This window comes from Corylus avellana, chromosome ca4 (assembly GCF_901000735.1).
Source record: "Corylus avellana chromosome ca4, CavTom2PMs-1.0".
NCBI classification, from domain to species: domain Eukaryota; kingdom Viridiplantae; phylum Streptophyta; class Magnoliopsida; order Fagales; family Betulaceae; genus Corylus; species Corylus avellana.
The window spans coordinates 6,036,951-6,054,661 of NC_081544.1; the positions used below are offsets into that span (position 1 = coordinate 6,036,951).

A 17,711-nucleotide genomic window follows, 5' to 3' on the forward strand; every position below is an offset into this window, starting at 1 on the left:
TTGAAGGACTATGATGCAATTGATGGATTACTACTGAAAGCCTGCAACTTAGCTAATGAAGCACCATTGGAGTTGATTTATGGCTCACATTATATCCCACTGGGAAATTAAATAGAGTACGATCATGTACCCTAAGTCGTATTTCATTGGACAACTAATGAAAGCAATGTCATGTTATAATGCTCCGGCTTAATATTGTTAAGAATATTATGTTATGGTTATTTACTTGTTATTTACTTTCTTACGTATTATTAGTCTACTAGGTTTACTTTTCCTTCGTCTACTAGGTTTACCTTTCCTTAGTCTATTAGGTTACTTGCCTCTCTATAAATTGAGGCCTTTGTATTCATTTTCAACACAATCATAATAGAAGATATGTAGTCCTATATGCTTCCGCTCTCTCTCTTCTCTCTCTCTCTCTTCCGCTTCTAATATATTATCCAATATATTTAACATGATATCAGAGCCATTTTTCTGTGGCCTCCAATAAACGTCTTTGATGTTTTTCGGCGCTCCCTCCGGTGACCTTCCGTTTCCGTTCGTTCGCACGCCGCCAAGCAATCATTCGCTCAAAATCTCTTCCACACCTTCATCGTAGCCTCATCTAGAAAAATTAATCCCAGATTCAAGCTTGTGAGGCACATATCTACAGATTTGCGGAAGATTCGCCGCCATCGGCCCTCCAAGAACACCTCTGCCACGTCAGCACTTTCAACCCGATCCAAAACGGTCTACCCGATCAAGTGGGTTAGACCCAGATCCACAGATCTGGCAATCTGATCTGTCAACTCGACCAAGCGGGTCAACCCGGTCCAGTGGGTTAGACTCGGGTTAGACTCAGATCCACAGATTTGGCAATCCAATCCGTCAACTCGACCAAGCGGATCCATCCAAGGCATCTCCAACCCGATCCAAAACCGGGTTGATGGGGGATATTGGAGTATTTGAGAAATCACCTGGATCCAAGATTTTCAACCCAACGGGTTAGAATCGGGTTCTGCCCCGGCCAGCCTCCGCGCACCGCTTCCGGCGACTTTTTTGGTGAATTCATTTTTCTTTCTCTTTTCTTTTACAAAAACTCAAGTTTACACATTGAGTTTGAGGGGGATGTTAAGAATATTATATTAATGTTATTTAGTTGTTATTTACTTTCTTAAGTATTATTAGTCTACTAAGTTTACCTTTCTTTAGTCTACTAGGTTTACCTTTCCTTAGTTTATTAGGTTACTTGCATCTCTATAAATTGAGGCATTTGTATTCATTATCAATACAATCATAATAGAAGAGATGTAGTCTTATATGCTTCGGCTCTCTCTCTTTCTTCCGCTTCTAATATATTATCCAATATATTTAACAAATATAATGAAAAATATCTGAATTTTTCAAGTATATATGAAATCTTTCTTTTCTTTTTTCTTTTTTAAACCGCAAACCTATCTCAAATCACAATGTACAAGAGCATCGAAAAGAGCTTTAAATTATATATATAAAGGACATTATCATTAAAAAATTTATATTATTTACATCACGATAGCTTATTTCTCAAAAAAAGGGCCACAAGCAGTAAACCAAGACATTAAAACTGACTATAGTAGGTCAGCCCTTCCAAAAAGAGTAATGCTCTCCTGTCGGCCTCATGAACAGAAGTTTGGACACGCGTATGTGTTTAACTCTTTTGCTAGTTTAATTAAATACTTCATATATATAGAACATTCACTAGCTCTAAAAAAAAAATCCAAGCTTTTGTTTTTCTTTAGTTGTTTACGGATTTTGCGGTCCAAGTTTGATTTGTTCTTTTCTTGGATTTTATAAAATGTATTTTTGAAATTTTTTTAGTGATTTAGATTAACGAAAAAAATGGATCTGTGATGAGATCTCATAGAAAAATCTGCAGGGTTTAGCACTGGAGGCAATTAGTATTTTATTTTCATTCATATTTAATTTAATTTTCTCATTTTTCTTATAGAACTCTTGAAATTAAATCTAAACTCCTTAAAAAACAATATCATAGTATGTAATTTTTTCTTTGGCACCTAATTAAGCCTACTTTTTTGCTTTTCCGTCGTTCTCTGGGAAGTTGAAATTTTTTTTAAAATTTTTTTATTAACGAGTTATCTCTTCATTATATAACAATCAAATAAGACAAAATGCTCTGTACAATACCCAAGATACAATTTGAAATCTTCAAAATCCAAACATTATATATGACAAACACAATAGTCTCTTGGCGAATTACAAGACAATATTTATAAAATGCCCCTGTCTCAATTAGCTTCAGATCTACAGTAAATTTCGACGAATCACGTTTCTATCGATTGCTAGGTCATTAATTTCCTAGCGTTTTCATTTCCGCTACTAGTACTTTATCAAAACACAATCTCCTTCGCCACCTCTACTATCATGACAATTCTTTATCGTACTTGATAATTCATTCGTCATCTGTTGATGGTTTGCTCCTAGAAAGAAACCATAAGAAAACAAAAGATCGACTGGAAATTAATTCCATTATTCTCAAGGATTCGTGAAAATGAAACCTAAAAGAAAGATTGAAACTTCATCTCATAAATTGTTGCTAAAAGCAGATCTAGAGAGAAGACATTCTTATTTAAAAACAACAAAAACTCAATACACCTTCACGCGTTCCAAGCGTTATGGTCGACCAGTAACGCACCGCTAGAAAGCACTCTGAGAACCATTAACACGCATGCCGCTGAAAAAGAAAAGCAGAAAGAGTAAAGGGGGTGGGGAGTAGGGAGTCCTAACTCCCTCTCCCACTCTGCTTAATTTGTTTTCTTTGCACTGCTGTCTCCCTAAGGTTTAACCGATCTAGAGGAATACAATAAACGATTTGGAAGTTGGAAGTTGGAAGTTTCAATGCAGCATCAAGCACACTATATTAATTATGGTAGTCTAGAAATTTAATTTATTCGTATTTTATTATTGCTATATTTCTTGTATTGTTGCTTGTATATAAACTGAACAAGGAAAGTCGGTGGGGTACGGTACGTACTGAGGAGTACACTTCCCAGTGGAGGTAAATATGTTTTCTATTTTTTACTCTTTCTAAATATTCCCCTCTCATTGTTTCCACCGGTCCCCACAGTCGCTCTCTCCATGAATCCAGCTTCCTGCCTCTGTTGTCTGTCTTTCTTTCTTTTTCTTTTTTATTACTTTTATTACACTATTTATATAAATATAGACTTCGAAAATTATAAAAAAAAAAAGAAAAAAAAATTAATTAAAATGCACATGCCAAAGTGTTTACTATTTAGCTAGCTTGAAATGGTAGTAGGAACAACAAATTCTGGAGATAGAGCAGCTCTAATTAATCAAGCTTTTAGGTTAATTAATGGAAATTATTCTCTCATTTTCTCTTGTATGCAGTTGGGCACCACTTCCACTCTAATTTTGTAGTTTATTGGAGTTTCACATTGTTTGTCACATGTAACGCCCCAAGCTAGGGGATAATATAATTATCTTGTGGAGCGTTATAGACAGGGGTAGTCAGTTATACATTACCTTTTCATATAGAGTGTAGACCGCAAAAGAAAAAGAGAAGATATAGTAGCTCTAACTATGTTGCGATAAATACATATAAAATGAACATAATTTTTAATTACATAATGCTTTTAGCCTAATCGGACACTTGGAGCCCTAAACTAGGGAATCTTCAATGCTTTGTCCAGTAATTGTTAAACCTTGTTTCTTTAGGATAATACGAACATATTAAAGTTTCCAATTGTTTCTTTCATGAGACTTAGTTATATATATATGCATGTCATCTCTTCTTTAGATATAAAGAGAGTGGACCACAAAAAAGTTTGGTGCTAGAATCTTGTAAAGATGAATGCTTATACAGTAATATATTAATATATTAGATCAGAACTTTACCCTCAACTAATAAAATCCTATAAAATCAATTTAGTTATATAAAGTAAGATGAATGCTTATAAAAATGAGATATTAGGTGATTCATTTAACCTCATAATAAAGAATCGATAAATGGACCTAAAAATAATAGATCATTACAAGATAAAATGCTTATAAAATGAGTTCTATATATGCTATATGATATAATAAGGTATTTATTGTTGAGTTTATTTCCTTTTTTTTGTTTTTTATTTTTAATTTACTCTATAGTAGTGGAAAATTTATAAATCATGTATCTCCCTTGCATATAAGTGAATTTAGCCGCTACTAATATTTTTTGAGTAATGTTATATACCATGTCAATATCCTATCATGCATGCACTATCCGACTACCAATTTACAATTAGTTTTTATATTTTATATTTTTTAATGATATTTTAGTTTTATTAAATAAAGTTGTTTCTTTGCATCAGAAACATTGGGCATATTTTTACATGTATGCATCTTTTGATCAATTATTATTTATCATATGAGATTTCATACGTATGAGAATAATCAAATGATTAATTAAATTGGGTATCCAAAGGTAAGAAATAATGAATTTACGTGGCTGTTATTTTAGAGGAAACTTCACTTACTAAATATATACCCACCATGATGCACTTCATTGCTCGTGGAGTACTTAAGCTCATAACCATGCATGGGCAATTCGCTGCCTCAGGGCTCAACCATTCATGGACTGTTTTATGGAAGACCAACAAGCCATGCATGAATGGAGTTGTGGAGATTTTAGCATTAATTATAAGCATAAAGTTGGGTTCATTTACTATGAGATGGATTATCCGAGCATGATAGAGGCACCCAACACATGTTTTTGCTTGCCGTACAGATTAGTTTTAATTTTGTTAATGTCTTTTTATTTTTTTACTTGTATTTTTATTTGTTCTCATTGAGTAGGTTTACTGATGTTCAGTACTGTTGCATAATTTTTCATTCCTACATACCTAAATGTAGTTGAATATGGCCTTAATTAGTCAAATATTCCCTACTATGTTGGAGGCTAGCTAGGGTAGATATTAATCTTACCAAGGAAAACGATAATTACTAATTATCTTGAAAAATACTCAAGTAGTCCCTAAGCCTAAGGTTTCACATATTATCATGTTAGATTTTCTCTCTTCTTCAATTAACTTTTCACCTTCATCAATCTTCAATTTCTGCTTACTATCCAGTCAAAACAATCCTAATTTTGCTAGCTAGATGTTAGTAAGTGAGACAAGTACGTTGTAGACCTAAGGAGGAGAGATGTTTCAAGCATGGGCTAATGTGGCGTGTAAATATTTTAAAATTTGGGCTAATGTGTCAATGACATGGCAGTCTTGGTGTGCGCAACGTATGTCTAAGTTTTCTGGCTTGTTGGTCATGACAAGTGTCTTCATTAATTTTACATGACTTGGTGTAATGATCACATATTCACATGCCATTTAGCGCCGTTAAAAATGAATAAGAAAGCAACATAGAAAGTTATTGAGGAATGCTACACTTACTTTCATTTCTTTACACAATCTTTCCACATCTATAAGTGGTTTTTGTAGAGTCATAAATCAGCCCATTAAATGCCCGGCAATCCTCGGGCTCAATCTAAGCATGGAAAGGACCAAGCCTAGTAAGGTTCTGGGTAACCAGGCCAGAAACCCTGACTTCCGAGACCTACAGATTCAAGACCTATAGATCTGAGACACATGACATCCGAGACCCTTTAAGCCGAAACCGTTAAGTCCGAGACTAATTCAGGATACACAGGTCTCAGCAACAAGGATAACTCAAATATCTTGAGATATACAGCTGTTAATAGATAAACGATCTTATCTATACAAATAATCTTTATTAAATTTTAATCCAATGATAGTTTTAAAAGCCACATATGGATGTAGAAAAATTATGTAAAAAAATGGGAGTAAGTGTAGTATTCCTCAATAACTTTCTATGTTCCCTTCTTGTTAATTTTTGACACTGCTAAATGACATGTGATAATTACAGGCTACAGCAAGTCATGTAAAATTAAATAAAGACACTTGACAAGACCAACTACCCAAGAAACTTAGACATATGGCACGCCAGACTGCCACGTCAATGACACATTAGCCCAAATTTTAAAATCTTTACACACCAGCATGAACACACACACACACAAAAAAAAAAAAAAAAAAAAAAAACTTTGACCTAGCCCATGCTTGAAACATTCTCCTTAAGTCTACCACACACTTCTCTCACTTTCTAACACCTAGAAAAATTAGGATTATTTTGACTAAGTCTGATAGAAAGCAGAAATTGAAGATTGAAGGTGAAAAGTATTCAAGAAGAGAGAAAATTTAACAAATAGAGAAGAGAAAATCTAGCCGCCCCAAAGAAAACATAGAATCACTCTAAGAATACTGAAATTCTTATTCCACTTGGAATGAAGAATTAAGCGCACAAATTTGTGCATAAAATCAAAATGTGGATAAAAATATGGTGAAATTCGAATATACAATCCTTACCAAAACAAGAAAATAAATATTTTCAAAAATGAAAAAAATGAACTTAATTGTATCATTTTTGGTATTTTTCTAGCATGTTATCTAGCTAGCTAGTTGGGTGTATGTTAGACAAGTGTAAGGCTATGACTTATGCTTAATTGAGAGATATAAAGATATAAAATTAATTGGACAAGTCAAAAAAATTAGTTAGAATAGACTAATGTTCAGCCCCTTTTCGTTCTCCCTTGTTTTGCAAAAACTCAAATCTGTCCCAAAAATATTTCAGTCTTTGATAAAAGTTTCAATCTTTTCTTCATAAAGCAAAGATTGGTTGAATATTCTAATTATTTCTACAGCCAACAAGCAGTTGGGACATATAATGCTTTATTGTGCAAATTAACATAGAAAGGATCACATTAGACTTTCGGTTTTTTTTTTTTTTTTAATTTTCTTCATAAAACATTTCATACCAAATCCGAATGTCATTCTGCTGAATGTAGTTGAAATATAAGAATTTATTTCTAGAAGCTTAGTTCTCCACTGGGGCAAGTTGTTGATGGGATAATGATGGAATTGTAGTCTGTTGCAATTGTTGACCATGGCTTCATTGTTGCAATTGTAGTCTGTTGCAGAGGTTCATGAGATATTAATAGGATTAGTATAAATAGGATGCATCAATACACAATAAGAAGTTTGACAAAGATACCCCAATTTTGGTGCTTTTGCTTGTGCTTCATTGTTTTGAGGCTGAGGTTGGCTTAGCTGGAGTTGGATGGCTGCATGAATATCATATCCATTGCTGATAGTGTGTAGAGGATGTGAACTTATTCTTGCTTCATTTTCTTCTCTTTCTTCGTAAGCCTGAGAGCCAAAGCTTATGTTCAGGTTTTGCCATTATAAAAATCCTATCTTTCTCCAGTTGCAAGATGATTACAACGGATTTATGTATGACTGCTTAATTAAGTTCTTAAAGCATTTCTACCAGCTTCCTTGTCATTTTCCTAACTTTTAAGAATCCAAACTACTTTTTGCTTCCATATGTCAAAATAAACCCCAATAGCTTCTCTTAATCATTCCCTATATTATTAAAATATTTATTTATTTTTTAATTATATTATATATATGAGTGGAAAGATGAGTGAGAATTGTGAGACATGACTCATGAGAGAAGAGAGGTGAGAGGAGAGAGAATTATTTTTTTATTTTATTTTAATAATCATAAGGATTGCAATAGTGGAACTCAAAACATTGGGTTCCACTGTGGCAATCCTAATGTTTAGGGTTCATTTAAGGAGTTTGCTGTGGGATTTTTTTGCAATTTTTTGGACATATTCCCTAAACTTAGGGAATAGATTCTTTTATAGGGAGTTTGCTGGGAATGTTCTTATATGAACATAAAAACACAAAAAAAAAAAAAAAAAAAAAAATGGAAGATTTAACAATGGAATGGTTATTTTTTTTCGTCTTAACTTATACATAATTAGTTTTTTTCAAATATCTTCTTTTGCAACTCTGCCTTTTCTTTACGAAAGAGGTCTACCTTCTTATGCAGTTCAAGGTTTTCTTGATGGACATAGTTTCCCTGCAATGAAGTTCATGAAAGTTAAGTGATGAACATGTCCCAAAAGAAAATATGGAGAAATTGAGCCAATCCTCTAGCCATACCTTCTGGTTTAGTTCTTTTATTTCTTCAGTGAAAATTTGTTCCTACAAGAGAAAATGGAAAAGTGTAAGGTTTAATGCGTGTGTTGTGCATATATAGGTGGGATCTCAAATACAATTGGATGGAAATTTGACTAAGTACCAGGAGTTCAAACCTTTCTCATGCGGATACCCTTCAAACTCATTTCCAATATGTTTTCAAAATTTTGTAGATCTTTGAGACTCAAGCCCGAAAGATCTTGGCCCATTAGGTGTCTGCGTATATCACATGAGATTTTATCATGTTCAATTCTAATTATAAAATATGAGTTGCAACTAAACTACAAAATAGAAGTAATTATTTCATTCCAACATCCTTTATTCTCAATAATGACTATTCATTTTCCGAATACAATACTCATTTTGTAGACCAAACGAGGCCCTAAATTATTCTACCTGTTGTATTCTTGCACGTACTGCAGTTGTTGTCTCAAGCTTGCTGCCTCCGTTTGCCAAAACTAGCAAGTATAAAGGATAAAAAAAAAAAGGTTAGAACTATGCATGTACTGCTAAAGGGAAAAATGAGTAAATCAAGAATTTTCAAGTCCCAAAAGGTTAAGGGAAAAAAACCAACTCTCCTGCTAGGTCACAACCTACATCTAGCTTTGTTCCTCTGACACTTTTATGGCATTGTTGGTCAATTGGAACACTTGTTTTAAACTTACATCCGAAACCAATCATCTGGGAATTATTTTTCTAGGAATAACTAAACAAATGTTTTAGCCAAGTCATTGCCTTAGCACAATAGCCCAAATTTATTAGTGATAAATTAGTCAAATTGATTGCTCTCACTAGCCTCAGTAGAGGCAAAAACATCAAGCCAGTAGAGTTCGAAAAAAAAAACACCCCTCATCTACAAGAAGTTTTGGCTAAAAAAACTAACGTTGGTCATGATATTGTGAGTGTTTTTTTTTTCATACTTAGGAATGGTCTAATCGATTCTATCATTCATCCTTAGCATACTGGGTTGTATCTCATATTTACAATGAGTTCATATTTTTTGAGCTTCGTTTTTTATTTTATTTTATTTATTTTATTTTTAATAATCATTCTTTTAGGTGTTTTTCATTTTGGTCTGATTATTCTCAGTTTTTTTTTTTTTTTTAAAAAAAAAAAAAAAAGAAAAAAAAAAAGTTTGAATCTTTGCATGCATGAGATTTTGTGCAGAATCTATTTAACTATAATGAATTTATTGCACATATAAAGCAAATGTATGGGGTGTATTTTCTTATATCCTTCGTGTGCTAGATAAGTGTATATATGTTTAGCATGCGCAACACATTAATTCATTGCTCAAACTTCGTGAGAATTCACATTTTTTTGGATTAAAAATGTAATTGCTTCTGAAATGTTTACCTCGACTTCTGAAGCAGGATCCATCAGCTGTTGGTGTTGCTCTTTTAACTTGTTATATCTTTCAATAACAGATTTCATGCTGATAATACACGTTGCCTCATTAACTTAGCACAGGAAATATAGCAGTAATCTAAAGAACACATTAGCAATCGAAAGCTTACAATTAAATGTAAAATAGGAAAAGGAAATAATCTGTAAAACAGAAATATAATTGTACAAGAGTGGTAAAGATCCTTCCCTATAGCCTTTTTTTCCTTATTCAATTAGGAAAAAAAAAAAAAAAAAAACTTTTATTTTAAGTTAATTCTAAAAGGAAAAAGTATCATTCTGGTATTTGAACAAAGATGTTAATTTCATCTTCTTCATCCTGGTAGGCATAAATAACACGTCCTGTCTTGTAAAAATGGTATAGTTATGAAAAGCAATTATTTTTAGGAAACAATAATGAATTCTTTTTACTTTCTTTCTTTATAGTAGGCTCTTACATCACATGTGGCAATTAATGAGAAAATACAATAAATATTTCTTTGGGTTTTTACACATATATAATAACTTAGCAAAAAAGTTAATTTCGTTTTCCTCTTATTGTGAACAACCTTACAATAAGCACATATATATAATACTCTGTGTCCTACAAAAATAGTCCACTTATCAAAAGCACAAGTTTTAAGAAGAAAAAAAACTTTTCACTTGCTTGCCTTATTGTAGACTTGTAGTTTTTCATTTTTATCCTTAATTTGTCATTTTTTTTTTTTTTGGTCACTTGAAGGTGGTACTATTTTTTAGCACTACATGACCATTTATAGTTAATGCAAAAATAAAACGTAATTTTAGGAAAATAAATAAAAGGCATTTGATTTTTTTGAGCATAAACATTATTCTGGGATATCTAAAATAGGATATGTATTAATGGACTATTTTAAATTCTCTCGTGACAGAAAGTATGGTGCATTTTATTTTTTCACCACCATCACTATTATAAATTTGCATGCCTTTCATTGTATTATATATGAAAGATTACCTTTTTTTTCTTTTTTCTTTTTTTAGGGATGAAATTGTATTTCTAATTTAAATTGAATTAGAACAAGAAGAAGATTTGGATGTGCGAAATGGGACAAATTGACACCGGACGGAAAGAAAATAATAGAAAATAAAGATAGATTTCATGTTGGATAGAGTCTTACCTAATGATGCAGGAGGAATTTTTTAAAAAAATGTTATTTTAATTATACATGTGTGTTTTAGATTTCTCTTTTTAATAAGGATTGGGTTTTTCCTTTCTTATTAGGATTTGTTTTCCTTTTTCTATCAGGATTTGTTTTCCTTTTCCTTATTAATTTAGGAGGTGCCTAGCCTATATGAAGGCATATAGTCTTTGTTGTTTTTCAATTCAGTTTATAGTATCAATTAAAGTTAAGTCTTTCAGAGTTATTTCTCAGTTTGTTTATTTGGGGCACTTAAGAATTTTCTCTTCCCTATTTGTTATTTTCTCTCTTCCTAAGTTCTCATTTCTATCTTCAATTCTTAGTTTCTGCTGCTATTAAACGCTGTTAGAATAATCTTAGTTCTGCCCGGCATCACCTGACAACAATGGACTTTGGCAAGAGTCTCACCACCAAAGAAAAGAATACTTTCACCTCAAAAAGAGAATTGAAGTTTCATCTCTAACAAGAGAATCTCATTCAAAAGTATAAATTTTCAGTTTTTTATTTTTTTTTCTCTAAACTATTACAAAATAATACTTAAATAGACCGACACAAACCAAAACACTAATTTGACTGACTTTGGGCCAAGCCTATTATTGAATTACAAAATAACTGAAAATATAAAATAAATACTAATAACCTAATTAAAACTGATAACCTAAATAAGACCGATTATTTATTTTCTTCTTGCATCACAAGCTATATATAGTTTTACTTATAGTCAGGAACTGATCTGATCAAAGATAAAGCAAAGGTATCATGGGAGGCATCCGACAAGGTCAGAAAATCTAGTTCGTATACAGAGCAAACTCCATCTTATGCCTATTGGAGAGGTGGATTCGCGTGTGTTGAATATCTCAAAGAAGAGTGTTTATAGTTGTGCAAAAACTTGGGAAGAACTCCATGGAGAAGATCTCAAAAGTCCCTTGGAGGAAGCTTATAAATGGTTTCCCATGGCCACTCCAAATCAAGCTTTTGTTTCTTGGTTGGCTATAAGGGATTCTCTGTCAACAGAAGTGAAGACGTTAAAATGGGATTATAAAGGTGATGTTGCATGTTCTTTTTGTCGAAGTTGTATTGAACATCATAGAGGCTATCTCTTCTTTCAATGTGGTTTCAGTAAGCGAATCTGCAAAGAACTCTTAAGATTGTGTGTAGTATATGATATATACACAGATTGGAAAGATATTCTACAATGAGGTGTGAGGCAGTTGAAGAGTAGCTCAATGAAATTAAGCTACTCTCTGTAGATTAAGCTGGAGTGCTGCAATATATCACCTTTGGAAACAAAGAAATGATATAAGGCATGGCAACAAAATCAGATTTGAATAACATGTTGTTCTGCAGATTAAATGGGAAAAAAATAAAAATTAAGTATCACCGTATATTAGATCCAAAAGGGGTTTTTTTTTTTTTTTGATGAATGAGTAACTTTGTATAAATCAACCGAGCATTCAAAGGAAATACACTTCAGCAAGTGAAGACAACTCCTAAGCAAATACAAATCCAAAAGGGTTTTTTTCTTGACCTAGCTACGAATATGGCGGTTGACAAATGCCCTACGTTTTTCCAAAACAAAGAATACGGGACATATATATGTTCTTGCACATTCTTCAAAACAAAGAGTACATGTAAAATCATTCAAGTAGCTAGGAAAGCTTTGTTTAATTATTTTCGCCAAATATAAGAAGTCAACAATATTTTATATCACTATACTACTGCAATACATAATGTAACCTAGCTATGCCCTATTTACAATATGAACCTGAGTACAACCGAGTAAAAAATGCATTCTTTTGGAAAAGAGAGAGAGAGAATACCTAGAGCTAGCAAAATCATAGATCCTGCCAGTGCTGGAGAAGACAATAAGTCCAACTTCTGCATCACAAAGGATGGAGAGCTCCCGGGCCTTCTTGAGCAACCCATTTCTTCGCTTGGAGAAAGTCACTTGCCTGCTTGTCGAGTTGTCAATCCTCTTGATCACAATCTTTCCTCTCCCCATCTTCTCTTTGATTCTTTTCTTGATCCTGCTCTCTTTCTGCTAGATCCACAAATTAACACTTCTCATCTCTTATTTGCTTAAACAAACATGTCAAAAGAAAAGCAAATGGAAAATAGACCTCAAAATAGAACAACAATAGGAATGTCAAAAGCAACAAAACGGTGCAACTAAAATTAGAAGAACATTAAATGAGGAAATGGGATCAATCAGCACAAGATAAAACCAAAAATACATGTAGAAAATGGCAATTAATGCAAGGGGATATATAGACTAGAGAGCTAATTACTTATTTGAGAACCAGAAGAAGCTCTTTCTGTTTTGAGAGATGTTTTTCTGGGATGCAAGTTTTATGATTTGTAAGGAAATGGAAACCTAAACGCATCTTATTTAAGGTAACAATAAAAAAAGAAAAAAACCAAGTGGTCCTGTTTGTGCATACCAATTCCCAACCACTTGGTGGGTGTCATGACGGAAGCCACTCTTTGGGGAGCGAAATGAACATCTACTGCCTAATTAATTTCTGTCGTTATAATTAATCTTCCTTCTTTATTTTATTTTGCTTTCTGAACATCTACTGACCACTCTTTGTGGTCCAAGTACTGAAAGAAAGGCCAGAATTTCAATAAAAATTTGAAGTGGCAAACTTTAATAATTTGTTCTCAATTCAGCTTGGGCTTGTTTGATTGAACAAGATAAATTTGAGTTCAATTATTAATTTATGTTCAATTTGATTGTTCTCAACCTATACCCTATATCCTAGCATAGGCTAGCTAGGATTTATTTAAAGAATGATTTTTACTTTTTTGAAGAAAAAAAAAAAAAAAGGAGTTTAAAAAATTTATAAAATAGGGGACCACTTAATTAGGTCAATAAAGCAAGAGCAAATTTTTTAAATAATTAGATTCGTATAACCTCTATTAATATATATATTAAAAAAGTTATTTATGAACGATTCGTTTGATGACACGAATGGAGATGCATCCTAAATTAAAAATTCACAAAACTAGAGATAGGTTTTAGTTTTACTCGATCCACGCAACAAATTTTCATTTTGAAACCAAGTTATCCGAGAACACTACATGTAAATGTAAATACTATAGTAGTCTCTTACAAACCATTTATTCTTTTTGCAATATATTCTAGCATTCAAGAAAATATCCTCCAAATTGTATAACTAAAACCCCTAGCTTGGATGGATGGTTTACGCTGACCCACACTTGGAACTTTATGTCAAAACATATACAAAGCACCAAAGTAGCTTCTTTTGTATATCAAAACACGTAAATCTCATGGAACTTTCTGTCCAAACATTGTGGTAAAGTTCTACTTTCATTTGTTTTCTTGCAGATAAAAATGGTTTATTATATCAACTCACATATATCATGGATTCTAAAATGTTAGTATTTTTGTTGGCTTAATTCGGTTCCAAAATGGAGAGGTTATTGTCCATGAGTTCAAACACTGATATAGAATGCTTGGAATCCAATCTCCACCGTTTACAATGAGGATTCACGTGTCATGAACATCCCTACAAAGTTTCATCTCAATCGGACCAGAAACACTTAATGATCGGAGTTGTTGATCAAGGCCGGATAGCATTTCCAGATTTCTGATTTTCACCCTTTGCAATGGGTGTCCAGACAACCTATCAGTCTGTCTGGACACCAATTCCAGCAAGCTTATTTTGCTTGCTCACAAGGCCCCTGTCCGGACAGCCCGCCAGTTTTATGCCCAAAACGTGTTTAAGTAGGCCCAGGTCTAGGGTTTTGTTAAGGGTATATATAGATCTTTATAGAGAAAGAGTTGTATGAAATTCCACTCCAGGTTTTATGAGAGGTTGTGCTTAGAGAGAAAATCTGTGTAAGCCTAATTATTTCTCTTAAAGGATTTTGTTAGTTTCATTGTGCGCTTCATTGAGAAGTCTATCGGAAAGAGAATCACGTTAAAGAAGATTGTGAGTAAGGAGACGAGTTGTAGGCTTGTCGATCTTACAGTGCCAAGGCCTTGCAAAGGATTGTAAGTGTTCCTAGTGTCTGTAATCTCCGGATAATCTTTTGATAGTGATTTCCTGGGTTTGGTTGCCCCGGAGAGGTTTTACTTTTAGATTGTTTTCTAAAAAATTTCCTCTTCGTCACCAAAATCATTTTGTGTGATTGTTTGCTTATATTTAAATATTGTTAATGCCGCATTAATTGGGGTTTCGGAGTTGTTAAGCATTTTTCAATTGGTATCAGAGCGGGTTTACTCTGTTTGGATTAAATTCCTAAGTGAGATCTTTTTGACTTCTTGTTTGCTATGAATACTTCTCAAGGGGAATATAAACTTATAAACTCTTTCAAAAATTTGTTGGAAAATTTCACGTTTTTTAGACATAAATACACAAATTGTTTGGAGGGTTTTCAAGATCTTGAACATGTGAAAGAATCTTTAGTAACTAAATTGTCTAAATCATATGTCTTAATTGATTCTTTAAGATCTGAAAATCATGTTCTAGTTTCTAAAGTTGATTTGTTAAAGAATAAATTAAAAGAGTCAGAAACTCAATTGAAAAAATTTTCTAGCAATTCCCTTGGAAAAATAATGCATACTCAAAATTCTAATGGTGATAATTCTGGGATTTCTATGCTTGTTGATAAAGTTGGTAGCTCTACTTCACAGGCTTCTACATATGACAGAAATACCTTGTTTGTTAAGCCTGTGAATGTTAAAAAAGTCAAGGTTAATATAGTCTATTTGGATAAGGGCAAAACTTTTTGTTTGAATAATTGTGTGAAGGCCAAATCCAAGTCTTCTTCTAAGAAACAAACTCAAGTTAAGTTTGTTCTTACCTGCCCCCATTGTGGGATTATTGGTCACATTAGACCAAACTGTTTTTAGTTTAAATTCCAAAGACTTTGGAATAACTTGGCTTCTCCTAAGAAAGAAAAATGGTAATATAGAGTCGTGTTTACCTAGATCAAAGTGTAAATATATCCCTCCTCATAAAAGACAACATTTTCAAAGGTTTGTTCCCACCTATCATCATTGTGGCAAAGTTGGTCATATTCGACCAAATTGTTTTAAATTAAAACCTCATGTGCATATAAATGAAAATTCCTATTCTAGGAAAGAAAGTAAGGATTTGGTCATAATAACGAGAAAAGTGCTATCTAGGCTAGATAAGTTTAAGCAAAATCATAAGTCTAGACATAAGATTTCTCAGGTGTGTGTTAGGAAGGATGATACCATTCACCCCTTGAGGGGGAGTGGTGGTGATCTCACCTTATGTTAGGTAAGTCACCCACATGCCTCACCGACATGCCTAGGCATGTGGTAGTCATGTATTCTTATGAATATCCTAGAGCAAGTTGTTTTCTTGTGCTTTGTTTTTGTTATGAGTGCATTCATGCATTTAGTGGATGACCATTTAGTTCCATCTCTTGGAATTCTACACATTCATGTCATCTTTTAGAATTCCTATAACATCCATGTAATAAATTGATTAACCCTTTTGTTTCATATTCCCCATTTCATATTCCTTAACCTCCCATTATGATTTCATGCCTATAAAAGGGAGTATTGAGTTGTATGTAGAACACACAATAATAGAGAAGAATAATACATAGTTCTTGAAGAACTAGTTTCATATATTGCAATCTTTTATCTTGTCTTGTTATTTTCTTTAATTTTACAACACGTTATCAGCACGAAGCTCTAGCCAATTGTTGTGTTCTTTTGATCTTCAACATCAAAAGCTATCCGTGAGCTATTCTCAATTCATTGTAAGTTTCTTTAACGTTTAGTAATCTTATTATCTATTTTGTTAATTAACATTCTAACATTTGCATATCCATGTGAGATTTATATGAACTAGAATATTATCATACTAATGCTATGAACATAATAGTTTATATTTGAAAATGTTTGGTTTGTGTATAATATCACTTAATTTTAAATAATGTTTATTTATTTAATTCTTGATATATTTTTGTATAGATAATGTCAAATCTTACAAAACTTGAGTTTGTCGCTCTTGACGTTTCTGGCAAAAATTACTTATCTTGGATCCTTGATGCTGACATCCATCTTGAAGCTATGAATCTTGGAAATACTATTAAGGAAGATAATCAAGCATCCCAGCAGGATCGCGCTAAAGCAATGATTTTTCTTCGTCATCATCTGCATGAAGAATTAAAAATTGAGTACCTTACAGTAAAGGATCCCTTGACCTTGTGGAATAATTTAAGGGAGAGATACGAGCACCAGAAGACAGTTATCCTCCCAAAAGCTCGCTATGATTGGATGCACCTGAGGTTGCAAGATTTTAAGAGTGTCAGTGACTATAACTCTGCACTCTTTAAAATCAGCTCACAATTAAAATTGTGTGGAGAAAAAGTCACTGATGTGGATTTGTTAGAAAAAACATATACCACATTTCATGCCTCGAATGTGCTCCTGCAGCAGCAATATCGAGAGCGTAATTTCACAAGATATTCTGAACTGATATCTTGTCTTCTAGTGGCTGAGCAAAACAACGAGCTATTAATGAAAAATCATCAATCTCGTCCAACGGGTTCTACACCATTTCCTAAAGCAAATGGAACCTCATTTCATGGTAATAAAGGAAACCGTGGTCGTGGACGTGGACGTGGTAGAAAAAATTATAGAGGTCAAGGGGAACGTACTCATAATTCTTACAAAAGAAATACCCCATACCACCAGAAGTGGAACCACACTGAGACAAAACAAAATGAAAACAAAGGTTTACAGAATAAACCTACAAAGAATTATGAAGATAAATGTTACAGGTGTGGTATGAAAGGACATTGGTCGCGTACCTGTCGTACGCCTAAACATCTGGTAGATCTATATCAAGCCTCCATAAAAGAAAAGGGGATTGAAATGAATTTTGCTAATCACAATAATCCTGAAGATTCTCCAATTTTTCTTGATACTCTAAATGGAGAGGGTAGCACTCATCTTGATGTTTCTGATTTCTTTGTAGACTCTAACACAAATACTGATCTTCTGATTGGTGATGAATATGTCTACAACAATTAATATGTTTTCTTTATGTCT

At 33.0% G+C, this 17,711-nt stretch overlaps 1 protein-coding gene across 1 annotated transcript; it reads right to left on the bottom strand.

The window, feature by feature from the left end:
* Positions 1 to 6,993: 6,993 nt before the first annotated feature.
* On the bottom strand, positions 6,994 to 12,653 carry LOC132177937 (MADS-box transcription factor 23-like). Its single transcript, XM_059590411.1, has 8 exons — positions 12,472 to 12,653; positions 9,447 to 9,525; positions 8,487 to 8,548; positions 8,207 to 8,306; positions 8,055 to 8,096; positions 7,890 to 7,971; positions 7,096 to 7,252; positions 6,994 to 7,012 (listed from the first exon to the last, which is right to left on the bottom strand). Exons 1-8 carry the CDS (start codon positions 12,651 to 12,653, stop codon positions 6,994 to 6,996), a joined length of 723 nt encoding a protein of 240 aa, XP_059446394.1.
* Between the last annotated feature and the right edge of the window lie 5,058 nt (positions 12,654 to 17,711).

Coding starts and splice junctions, on each gene's coding strand:
- LOC132177937 (XM_059590411.1), bottom strand. CDS start 12,653: ATGGGGAGAGGAAAGATTGTGATCAAGAGGATTGACAACTCGACAAGC. Junction 8,097..8,206: donor AGGGTATCCGCATGAGAAAG/GTTTGAACTCCT, acceptor TTTCTCTTGTAG/GAACAAATTTTCACTGAAGA. Junction 7,972..8,054: donor TAAAAGAACTAAACCAGAAG/GTATGGCTAGAG, acceptor ACTTCATTGCAG/GGAAACTATGTCCATCAAGA.